We start from the raw sequence: 13,054 nt of genomic DNA, 5'->3' as shown, positions 1-13,054 counted from the left end.
AACAGGATGCAGGAGGCCATGAGACCCATCAGCCTCAGAGTCAGTGTCACCGAAATCCAGAACAGAGGCAGAAACAACGGTATCATAATCCTGGACTCGCTGCTTTGGGAGATAGGCCCAAAACTGCACTGTGTCCAGAACATCTTCGATGAAAGGGAGCGTCTAAGAAGGAGTCAGGTGTGACCTTGGTACATTTCTAGAGAACCCCAGCAAATGTAGGAGGTCTGCCATAGTCTGAAGGTGGGAGACAACAGCCTAATGTGAGGACGCATTTACAGCCAGTCGTCGAGGTAGGGAAAGACTGAAACCCCTAGTCTGCACAGATGTCCTGCGACCACCCCCATCACCTTGGTGAACACCAGCGAGGAGCTGGTAAGGCCAAATGGTAGCATGGAAAACTGAAAGTGGTCGTGGCCTACCTTGAACCGCAGGTAATGTCTGTGGCCTGGCAGGATGGGGATGGAAAAATAAGCATCCTGCAAGCCCAACGCTACCAGCCAGTCTACTTGGTCTAGGGTAGACAAGACCTAAGCCAACGTGACCATCCTGAACTTCTTTTTTTTAGGAAGAGATTGACGGTCCGAAGATCTCAAATGGGCTGTAAGCTTTTGTACTTCTTTGTAATAAGAAGGTAGCTGGAATAGAAACCACCGCCTACTTCTGAAATTGGAACCCTCTCTAAAGCCCCCTTGGCCAGGAGAGCTGTGACTTTTGGAGTAAAGTTAGATGATCCTCCGCCAGCCGTTCTTTAAGTGGCAGAATAGAAGGAACAAAAAAAAGAAAGGCCGAAAATAGCTCTCCTGAATGATCTGCAAGACCCACCTGATCGATGTTATGAACCTCCAGTGGAGGAGATAATGATGGAATCTCCTTTCAACTGGCGTAGAATGGTCTTGCAGACTCAAACTAGGAGTTCTTGGAAGCTGCAGCTGCCGAGGGATGGGCGACCGATGACTTCTGGCTTCCATTCCAAGGTCGGAATGAGCCGCATCCACATCCTCGCACAATCTAGGAAGTCTATGCAGGACGGTGGATGGGATACGGTTGGGCAATTGAAAAACCCCTTCCACTGCCATGAAAGGGGCAACAAGTAGCCACGGGGTGTTACTGAGAGGCCCATGGATCTGGCCATAGCACAAGAGTTCATGAAGCACCCCAAGGCCGAGTTCCCTTTCTCTCCAAAAAGACGAGATCCTTCAAAGGACATGTTCATTAGATTAACCTGGTCATCACCCAGGAAGCCAGATGTTCTTAGTCAGGCATGACACCGTAAGGCCACCGTCTACGAAACTGCTCTTCTCAGCGAGTCAGTCATGTCTAGGCCACAACAAATGGTGAATTTTGCTGCATCTCTGCCATCCTTCAACGGCTGGGAGAGTACAGCCCGGACCTCCTCCAGGACCAGTGGCAGCAATTGCACAACCGTCTCCCAAAGGGGGTGGGAGAAACGGCCCAATAAGCATGCTGTATTCACTGATCACAATGTCAGGCTGGTGGAAGAAAACATTGTCTTCCCATGTGTGTCCAGCCTCTTGGATTACCTATCCAGAGGAGCAGAAGGGAACGCAGCATGGGATGTTGAAGCCTGTACCACCAAGCTCTCAGGGGTGGGGTGTTGGCTGAGGAACCTTGGGTCGTCTAGAGCCGGGCGATGACTGCGTGTAATTGTCTTGTTTACAGGTGCCATGTGCTAAGCTTGGACCACGTGCCTAGGAGGACATCGGTCAGTACTTCATCAAAGGGCAATAGGGATCCAGAGGTAGATGCCCCAGGCTGAAGCACTTTGGTCAGATTTGTCCTGACCTGCGCGATCTGCACCTCCAGTCCAAGGATCTCTGTTGCCCTCCTTACCACCATAGCATAGGAAGCCCCATCCTCCATATCCACAGTCGGTGGAGAGAGCATCAAAACAAGAAGGTATGCAGTGCCTACAGTCAGAGATGAGAGAGGACAGCAGTACTAGGTGGTCCTTTAGTCCCAAAAGTTACAGGAGGGATGAGGAATTCCTCCTGTTGGAATTGGTGCCCTCACACACCTGGCAAGGTGTCATGCTTCATCATAGGGCATGCTCCTCGTCAGGTCAGCGCTGCAATACCTGACGGGCTCCCTATGAGGGGCTCTTTGCCGGAGATCTTTTATTTCAAAGAGCAGTTGGGTGCCGTGGGGGTGAGCGGCCTAAGTGTGTAGATGAGTGTGTTGCAGGTGAATACTCAGAGTGAGTATTAAATCAGGGTATGGAAGTACTCCAGAGAATTATTTTAATCAGCGAGTCTTCCAACCTGATTAAAAACAGGGTGGTGCACTACTGAAATAATGTTTCAGGGAAGGCGCACTATCAAGTGGTCAACATGTTTCTTGCCTCAATATTCCTCAGATCTATTGGCAATTCATCAGGACCTAATTAAACCGTGATTGGTTGTCTGGTAATGTGACCCTGATTAACCAAACCTAAAGCCTACAGTGTGGTACCTGAAATTCAATGACCGACCTATTAAAACAAAACACAATGCATTAGACATATAAAACATTGATGTAGTCCAACATAAATCATGAACAAACTTAAGTGTCCTCTTGTAATATGGCATGGTATAAACCCATTGTGATAAACCTTTCAAATCAACGTGACAGCCATGTGATTTAAAAACAAGCAGTTTGGCTTGAGAGAAAAGTACGGTGCGACAACCACCATGGTAGCAGAAAATGGAACTCACCCCATTGGGGTTAGTAACAGTCATCGACAACTCTCGGCAGGAAAGACACTTGGAATTACCTAGTGTCCTGAATGGAGTCATGCAGGATATAAAGACAGCATAAAAATCAGCAAGTAGCAATGGAAGAATGCGGAAACCTAGGAGCAGGAAGGACGATAAAGAGGCACCTGCCGCGGAGGCTAAAAGTGTGGCCAGGATACTCACGGTTGCTCAGCGGCAAGTATGCCGTCAGACCTACCCACTCACTGCCGGAATCTGGGGGGTAACAAGCAAGTGTGTGGTTGCTCACTTTCTATTCTGAGGTCCGGCGGAAGTGGGAGGAGACTCGTCATGGAGAGGAGTGGAAAGTGTTGAGGGACACATCCGGAGGCGGAAACAGCCGCCATCTTGGAGTGTGTTTGAAGTACTCGAATCACTGAGTAGGCTGGCATGTGCGGAGAGGCATACACCCAGGGGTAATAGTGGCCACCATCTTGGGGTGTTATGTAGAATATCACTCTTAGTTAATAAACAGGAAAATAGCTGAACATAGGGTGGTGATATTACTGTTACTGTTGGATGCTCACTGTTTTGTGGGGAACACACCACCCACCCAAATAGGGGGATACGTGGTTGAAGTGGTATCGGGCACATGTCAATGGCTCTCAACAGTGGTGTATAAAGGCCCACCGAGGGATGTGAGTGGCCGCCATCTTGAGATGTGTTGTAAACTATTGCTGTAGGACAATGAACAGAGGGATAACATGGCACAATGTGACATTTGTTAACCATAGCATGTGCTATGTGTCATAGGTAAACTTCCCTCTCTCCCTATTGTGGGGATACATTGGGGAAGTAGTGTAGGGAACATATCTGTGTAACACGGAATCCCTTTGTATATGGTGAGAGTCACGCAAGGTTGATGGCATCTCAAACCTTTTTATTATTGTAGGTGACCCTTCAGTGGTCTACCGGTGTGCGGAATAGCACTAATAGTGTGTGTAACACGTGTGCATACCTTATTATGAAACAGAGTAGGGGCAGAGAATCAGGAAGGGCTCATGGTCCTAAGAGGTGTCTAACAGGATACTATCTGTTGAGCTCTGTACATGGGATTTCCTCGTTCAATCCTAGTTTATCGATTGAGAGACGGTAAAATGGCATTTGTTCTTTCTGGAAGAGTGCCCTGTTGCTCATTTTGGGGTGGAGACAGCATGCCAGTATTTGGGAATGTGTCCAGTCCACTGACTTTCACAAGTTCCTCATACCAGTCCATCTGTTCTACAGATACATCTTGGTGTTCTAAAGAGTCCATAGACCCCTACTGTGCCTGAAAAGTTCTCAACATGTCCAGGCAACAACACAGAACCTCTGAGTTCTGCAAGTGCCGGAGTCGACGTCGAGCGACGCTGGTCCGACTCCGAGTCATCAGGAATAAGGATTGGGGCTGTATCAATTTGTGAACAGCTGTGCATTAAAGAAAACACAGGAGAGGCTGCTGAGTTGTAGGGACCCCTCTTTGTCTGAAGTGATTGACCATGCTAAAGGTATAGAGAGGTCTATCCTTTCTAGCAGGTTCATGGCTTCTGAAAATGTTTCACAAGGTGTGTCTGCTGTAGATGTGTCTGAGGAATCTAACAGATTGGCAGCCATTTCTATGAAGAGCAGAGTGGTAAAAATAAAGCAAATGACATGGTTAAATGTAAAGGGGTCCAATATATGGTTTTGGTGTGGGTCCTTCCTTAACCCAGTAGTAGCACTGTGACTCAGTATCCCTCGGACTGCACACACAAACCCACTGCTCAGACACACAAGTCCACTAAACACACACTGCCACTGCACAGATGCACTAGCCCGTCAGAGACACACACATTAGTGGAAACACACATAAAACCCTGCAGACACACATGAAACCCTGCACACATGACACGGCAGATGCACACTTCTTGAGAGACACACACACACCTTAAGAAACAGTACCCAACTACAGACACAGTTTCCCTGGCAGACACACAAACCCTCCCTGCAGAGACAGACACACTCTGGGAGTGACACCCACACAGACTGGCACTGATACACACACCCTGGAACAGAGCACAGTTTATTGAAAAGAAACACAAACCCTCTTGCACAGACACACAGAGTATGCAGACAAAGGCCCTGCAGACACATACTCCGACACAGAGAGACAGACCTTGAGGTACAGACATGCACACACCTTCCCCCTTTGATACACACAACCCAATGCAGAGACACGTGTACCCCTCTGCACACACACAACGCTGCAATGACAAACACAGACACCTTCCAAACGCGCACAATTCCACCCTATACAATCTGCTGATAGCACATAACTACAGATATGCGAACCCTGTAAACAAATACACACAACCTGCAGACACACAGGCACACTGCAGAAAACACATTCAGCGAGCCTACCATGCAGCAAAACACTTCCCAAATAGTTTATCCTGTTGCCTGGTCAGTGCATGATATCAAGCATTTGCATTAAGTGCCATTAGGAAGGTGGACTTGCCTTCTGGATTCAACACATTGGAAAAACAGACAGGTTCGACACGCTCTCTGTTCAGGGAAGAATGGAAAAATGTAGCCTAAATTGGAGATATGGGCCTGCTTGACAGCTGGTTGATGGCCGATGGTCTGCTAATTTAAGTGCAGGTAGTGACGTTCACTTATTTTGGCACTTGTAGAGAAAATAAATAGCTTTCCAAAGACGGTTTGTGAGTGACTCTGTGCTGCAATGACTCTCTCCATATACCCTTGCACACAAACCTAGGCCCCTAAGCACATAAGTGTAAATACATAAATCGATCTGAGACACTTCATATTTCCCAGTTTCCCTTAGTCTGATTATTGGACATCATAAGCCTGGCAGGAGCAAATATTTGAGGGATGGGTTTGAGGGGAAAGAATGAGCGCAAGAGCGTTATGTAACACGAGCCATGATCATAAGAAGCCTGATGGGGAGGGAAAGAGAGAAACGCCTCCAGCAGGCCTGGGGCGGATATTGGAGCCCGAGTGAAAGAAAACACCAACGAGAGCAGGTATCAGAGGCCCTGGGGTAACTAATAGCTCGGGCAGGGGCACAGACGTCAGAACCACAAGGCACAAGCTGCAAGGAGAGGCAGGAAGGAGGCTCGGTCATAAACATTCCATCTGAGAGCAACGAGATTTGGTGTGGCGAGAACCCCTCCCAGCCCACCAACCTCTGACCAGCTGCTTCTGAAGATAAATTCTACGAAACTGCATTGTCTTCTCCCTCCTTCACTGCCTCACGAACAGTGTGTGGAGCCTTACGGCCAATAGCAACACAGTGCCTGGCCCTAAATACACCCTCGGAGCAAGAATGCAGTTTCCTGCGGGCGGAATGGTTTTAAAGAATTTCCTTGGCAAATACCAGGCTAGAATCTTGGGCTTCTAGTCTATTACAGGTCTTGATACTTTTCCAATGCTGATTGAATTTCGTTTTGCTTTTGTGACTCTCTGGGTACACCAGAGTGTAACAGCTTTATCCTGCTTATGATTACTTAATATCTAGGTGTCCGTCGGGCAAAATTCACATTAAATCTTTTTGCCCTTGACAGAAACCAACATGTCTCGGGCGTCGGGTGATATGAATTCCACACCCCTGAAGGTTGCAATCGCCATTACAGCCAGAGACATTTGGACCAACTCATCAGCCAACTAATCAGCCAACCATTCAGCCAGTCAATCAGGCCCTTCCCACGTCACTTATCACGCCACTTGAGCCTCAATCCCAACCTTCACCAATTTAATAACCAAGTTGAAAATCAAGTCGAAACCAATCAAAGAAAAACATCTACGACAGACGACCGGATTCCACCAAAGAGTGCCGCCGACACCAGCCAACCAATCAGCCAACCAATCAGTCAGCCTATCATGCTCCCTCTACGTCACCTATCACGTCATTTAAATCTCAACCTCAAACCTCACCTCACCAATTCAATAATCAAGTTAAAAATCAAGTCAAAACCGACCAAAGGAAAACATCCACTACAGATGGACAGCCTTCACCAAAAAGCACTCTTGATACCAGGCTAGTTGAAAATGCCTCTGAAGAGGAAATGGGGGCAAGAGCTGAAATTGACACATTAGGGGTCACGCCCCAGAACCAGCTACCAGATCGATTGGAAATGGTTCCCTAGTTGTCGCCAAAAAACAGCTCCCCACTCCAGCAGAATAAATCAAAGTCAGGCGAATCGAGTGCATCAAATAACCTTGGGGTCCCCCATAGCTCCTTGGCCATTAAACTATCAGAACGCCACATGATGTCTCCTTATGAAGACTCGCATATATCAAGCCCGAACTTGTCTTTCCTGGCCTCACAGGAGTGGGAGGAACTTGTTGCTTCATATAATCTAAAACCTGCTCAAAATAACACATCTGCTGTACCACTTAACACACCACTGCAGGAAGAGCAATTTCAGCAATATTGAGCCCACTGACTCAATTTGGGCTGCAATTTTAAGCTCAATGCAATATTCAACCACAGCTCTACAATGTCAATCACATAAAATGGACTTACAGCTTACGGTCCTTCAGACATTGGCTGATTTTACGTCAGGGATCGACATTAAACTATCAGAGCTCAATAACTTAATCAAGCGGGTGCAAGAAGCACTGCATGGAATCTTCTATCAGAAATAAAAGGCAGCGCTCCATTGTCCCTTACATTTACAGAGGATCAGCACAAGGGAGGGATCACCTCGTCTGAACTCCAAAAAAGGAACCAACGGCATCTAGCTGTTCCAACATTGCTGTAGATAGTGACGCAATGCCAAAAATGGCCCCAATAAAAACGGCTGCTTCACGTAAAAACTCTACACCTTGGAAAGCTCGTAATAAACAAAAACAGAAGGGTCGCAATAAAAAAACACTATCTCTTGCCATAAACATATTGAGCAAACCACCCGTTACTGCGGTTGAACAAGTCCCCAATTTTGACGAAACCAGGTCCAGCTTTTGCTCCGCCCTGCCTGACAGGTTGGACAATTCCACCATAGAGCCCTTGGCAAATCCGGCTGCCACCTTGGGGCCACCAACAACTCCAGCAAGAAGGAAGATTCCAACAGTGAATGAGAGGCAGGAGCAATCACTAATAGCAAATGACCCAGCTAGAAGGAACACCCCAATAACGAATTAGAGGCACGAGTCAACATTAACAGTAAAAAATCCAGGAGCCCGGAAACATATCACAGAAGATCAACCCCAGGGGGCACCATCTAATGAGGTTCACCTGTTAAAAAACGAGGATTAACAAAAACAGTTGAAGGGGGACCCTGCAAAGCGAGCTGCTCTCCCAGCAAAACTAAGTCTCCATATGGCCTTCAGTCAATCTCTCGTAAATCTAACAACCAAGAAGCAGATCAGAACAACCCTCTGCAACTAAGGCCCCACTCACAGGATGAAATTCTTACTTACAGAATCAAGGAAAGTACAACCGAAGAAGTGGTCAGTATCACTCTCATTCCGGAATACGAATCACGGGGGAGAGATGACATATTAAATAGAGGGAACATTCTACAACTCTTAAACTCCATCCCGACCCTCGGAAATATAAACTCATCGGACTTACTTTCCATAGAATTCCTTCCAAATAATAACTGCCTGGGCCCGGAGGTGACGAGGACAAGATGGAGCTCAAATGAAATTGCAAACAAAATCAAGGAAGAGGAAAGCACACTCAAAAACTGGGGTATAATAATGGCAGTTGACTTGAAATCCCCTTATCCAACCCCGTTCTTAAAAGCCCCAACCATCGTCCCAGACAAAATTACCACATCAGTATTAAGAGGGGTAAGAAGCAGAACCCCGGGCAAACTCACCGCTTGTATGGAGGGATCCAATTTAAGCAGAAGCTCAGGCCCATTAACTTCAATTGTGAAATCGGGACTAGAGGCACGGTTGCAAATAACACGCACAATACTAACAGATCGTCCAAACTGACAAGAGTGTGATACTCCACAGACAGCTCCCCCTGTGAAAGGTCAAATTAAGCTCTGCATTTGGAACATTAACGGCCTGGCAGCCAAACTGGTCGACCACGAAGTAGTCAATTATTTGAAAATATTTGATTTAATACTTCTCCAGTAAACCTGGGAAGACAACGCCAAGGAACTCCAAGGATATTCCTCCTTCTTCGTTCCGGCAACAAAGGTCTCTAATTTTGGTCGCTACTCGGGTGGGACTAATGATGTTGGCTTCAACAACCACAATTGTCTCAATAAAATCAATAGAGGCGAAAATCACATCACCCAATGCAGCCACGCAATACAAGTAAAGCTCAAATTCAACAATAAGTTACAAGACGTTATATTAATCAACACCCACGTGCACCCTAAACGAAAACAAAAAGCTGTAAAGGAGCTGTCAAATGAAATAAAACGGATTTTGGACGAGCAAGATACTGCCCACATAATCGTTGCTGGCGATTTCAATTTACACCTTTTTGGGGTAAGCCAAGATGACGGCCCTGTGCACAAACTTACATCACTTTGGGGGATACTGAATCAGAGCCAAGCAAACAATAGCAAACCCTCACGAGGGCCAAACATCTGCTACTAGAACTGGAACATCTAAATTTAAGAGAATTGAACAGCTGTTTCTTGGGTGATAATCCACCAGCTGCTACTTTTCACTCCTCAAAAACATCCTCCTATTTAGATTACACATTTGTAACACTAGCCATGTTTGATAAAATAGCAACCTTCAAAATAGGTGACAAGGCCCAGAGCGATCACCTCCCACAGGAAGTATTGTTCAATGCGAGGCCAGCTGTTACACTAGACACCTGGAACCCAATTGCAATAGAAGAAGTCTCTAATCTAAAGCGCTTAAGGTGCAATGCCAACAACATTGAAGCTCTATCAGCCTCCGCCACAACTTTATTTGAGAGAGAAAAAGGCACTGGAACCACCATTGTAACAGCAAAACTTCATTAATACTTTCAGTGGTAACTTTGCGACCAGGACCAAATTAATCCAACCAGATGACGAAATAATAAAAGTGACCTCCAGCCCGGAAACTAAGAGCCTCAAACGCACCACAAACCGAACCCTTCGGCAATTGCGAAAAACACCCGGGAAGTTGGAGCTGCGGTCTACTCTTCGACAAACAAAGGCACTATTGAGAAAGAGGATGTGGAGAAAAATAAGGCAACAAAATGACGAAATGTGAGTTAAATTATTGCATGATGCCAAGCAACACAATAGTGCTAAGTTTTGGCAAAGAATTCATTAGTTAGAGCAACCAAATCATCCAGGAATCAGTTCCAACATAACACAGGCTGACTGGGTAGATTACACTCCGCGCATTTTAACCGCAAGGGAGGGGAACCAAATAAGGGAGCAGGCACCGCAGTACCGGACACCAAACCCCCTAACAAGAGAAAAGCGTCAAAAAAATGTACAACCAAAGCTCACTTGGTCAGCAGCACTAACATCCATAAGCAACAAGAGATCCTGACGGCAGGCGATTTAGACTCCACAGACCTTACTGTGGAGGTAGCATACGCCCCCACGGAAAAACAGATAAAAACCCTAATAACCAAGGGTAGAGATATGGGAGCGCTTGGCCCAAACGGGATCCCCCCGATACTGTATAAACACTATGCCGTCTTTTGGAGCAAGGCTCTACTACCAGTCTTCAAGGGCTGAAACACCACAGTCACCATTCCGAAATCTTGGAAAGGATCTATTATTAGCCCAATCCTTAAACAAGGCAAAAGAAATTATCCAAATAATTACCTCCGACGTAGACGCTAAATACTACGCCAGAACAATCCTGGACGAGTTAACATCCTGGCCTCAGACAACTCGATTATCCCCATTAATCAAACTGGGTTCCGCAGTGGCCAAGGAAATACGACTAACATATTGGCTCTAACTTTGTTAATGGATGCTGCCAAAGTTTCAAAAATGCCCCTTTTCCTGTGTTTTATTGGCTACACAGCTGCTTTCGACCATGTCGATCGTTCAAAACTTTGGGGAAAACTTGATAAGTGGGGTATATCAAACACCCTTTTGGACTGGCTAAAACAGCTGCATACAGACACATGGATCAGGGTCAAACTAGGTGCAGGGTCACACATCTCAAAACGAATCATGACCTCAAAAGGCCTCAAGCAGGGGTGTGTCCTTGCCCCGATCCTTTTTAATCTTTTTCTGGCCGACCTGCCTGGGGAGCTGGATAGCTGTGTATCCCATGCTCCAAAATTGGGAAACAAGCTAATGTCAAACTTGCTATATGCGGATGACCTGGTCTTAATCAGCAGGACACCGATTGGTCTTCAGCATCTACTAAATACAACAAGCAGTGTTTCTACTAGGAATTCCCTCAAAATAAACCTCAAGAAGACTAAAATTATGGCAGTCAACTACCACAAAAAGAAGATTAATAGTTGGTTCCTTGAAGGCCAACGTTTGGATCAAGTACAAAGTTATAAATATCTGGAAATCCTAATAGATCATAAAAGCTCATTCAAACTTCAGTTACAATCCATGGGGACCACAACATATTTATCACTGAAGTCACTGAAGAGACAGCTTCCCGACCTCACGCTCAATCCCTTTTTACAGGTCCTGAGGGCAAAATTGCTGCCGACATTGACATATGGGAGTGAGGCTCTAAAAGGTAAAGATGCAGCAGTTTTAGACGTTATAATAGCCAACTCCTACAGAGCAATTTTCCACCTCCCAAAATACGTCTCCCCGGCTCAAATCCGGTTAGAATTTGGGATCCAAAGACAAACGGTGGAAAGAAGAAGCACCTACGTCAAAAGTTGGCACAAAATCCGAAGTGCTGAGGCAGGATCTTTAAACTCTCACCTATGGAAATCCTTGCTCAATCAAGAAAAATGCCCAGCCAGGGACTATCTGTTTGACTCTATTCAGGTTCTGGGCCTATCTGAACTCTGGGCCGTTCCAACGGATCATCTTTCTTTCAAAAAATCAGTGAGAAAAACAACATCTATGCTATCTGTTTTAGATGACACAGCAACTCTTATTAAAAAGGCCCACGGCTGGATAGTGCTTAGTGACTATGTAAGGCTAAAATCCCAAGCCTACTTGAATGCCGGAATCAAGATAAGTAGGAAGGAAAACTTTCTAAAGTTGCGCCTGGGGGTAATTGCGATCAAACCCCACCTACCACCATGGGAAAGGAAGGAAGGCACCCCGACTTGTCGTCTATGTGGAAGTGGGAAGGAAGACATCACTCACGTTATCTGCAACTGCCCCAACTTAAAAGACATAAGATGCACTTTATTACGTCCTTTTTTTTTAGGTATCATGGCATCCGGTCCTGTTGGCAGGCAGTTAAGCTTTGCTTCAACCCCAGTAACGTCCAGCTTACCTGTCGGCTAACAAAAAAATTTGAGATGGTAGCTTAGAGACTTAAAACCCTGTTGTTGCCCGAAACCTGCGAATCTTTTTTGTAATGCATTTGCAAAGATTTTAATTAATCAAGCAAAATAAAATATCTTATCTATTCTTATCTACTCTGCATAATACTTCAGTTTTCCATGTTTTCATGTTCTGTCTCTTCCCTCACCTGTTCTTTTCTGTTGTCAACTTAAAATAAGGGAGGGATGTAGAGAGCCGTTACTTTGTTGCAGTCCATACACCCCTGGTGACCGGCTCAGTCCGAGGGTAACAATAAATGAGCCGTGGTCGCACGTGACAACTGGCTGAGTGAGATTGCTGTGTACTGCCTCCCTCACTTCCGTGCATCCAAGTGTAGGCCATCACCACGCGGCTCAACACTTCCCACTCTGGGTCGGGACCGAGGCACAAACTTTGCCGAGCCCCTTCAGTTTATTCAGCCTCGAACAATAGATTAGCCGTGGCTTTAAAGCAGGGCAGGGCTCACCGCTGGGAAGCCCACATCATCTCCCGTCTGAACAGCGCTGCGCAGCCAGTACTCTCTCAATCCTTGCTTACCCTTGAACCCGACTCCACACTCGCCCGGCTCCAGGCACACACCCGCCGCGGGCGCAGCGTTTGCAAGGGGTCCCGCCGACTCTCCATGGGTGCTCTCGCTCCTTTAGAGATCATACCCGCCGAAGCCGCCCGTTTCGGAGAGTTGAAAACTTTTGTCAGAAAGTTTCGTTGTCTCTGTGGAGAGCCGCTGCAGCAAGTGCCCGGCGCCCCGGTGTTTACCGTCTCTAAGCAACGAGTATCGCTGCTTCCGGGGCCCGCGGCTCACTTTGCTGCATCCGTGTGACCATGGCAACCAACCCTGGGAGCAGAAAGGGTGGGCCCACTCACTCCCTCAGCCGTTGGTCTATGCACTCTCCAGGCATAACTAATATAATTACTGTATTG

General features: G+C 46.5%; 1 protein-coding gene across 1 annotated transcript in view; it reads right to left on the bottom strand.

Annotated features, from left to right (window-relative positions):
- Positions 1-12,794, bottom strand: part of LOC144820261 (dynein axonemal heavy chain 6-like) — a 1,187,310-nt gene extending 1,174,516 nt beyond the window's left edge. The window contains exon 1 of the mRNA XM_078677850.1: positions 12,671-12,794. Within this exon, the coding sequence (XP_078533976.1) occupies positions 12,671-12,784 (114 nt within the window). The 5' untranslated portion in view covers positions 12,785-12,794. The remainder of the gene's footprint in view (positions 1-12,670) is intronic.
- Between the last annotated feature and the right edge of the window lie 260 nt (positions 12,795-13,054).

The sequence above is a fragment of the Lissotriton helveticus genome, chromosome 2_1, assembly GCF_964261635.1.
Source record: "Lissotriton helveticus chromosome 2_1, aLisHel1.1, whole genome shotgun sequence".
In the NCBI taxonomy this organism is placed as follows: Eukaryota; Metazoa; Chordata; class Amphibia; order Caudata; family Salamandridae; genus Lissotriton; species Lissotriton helveticus.
The sequence above is the reverse complement of the archived record's forward strand: the minus strand, read 5'-3'. Positions and strand labels throughout refer to the sequence as shown.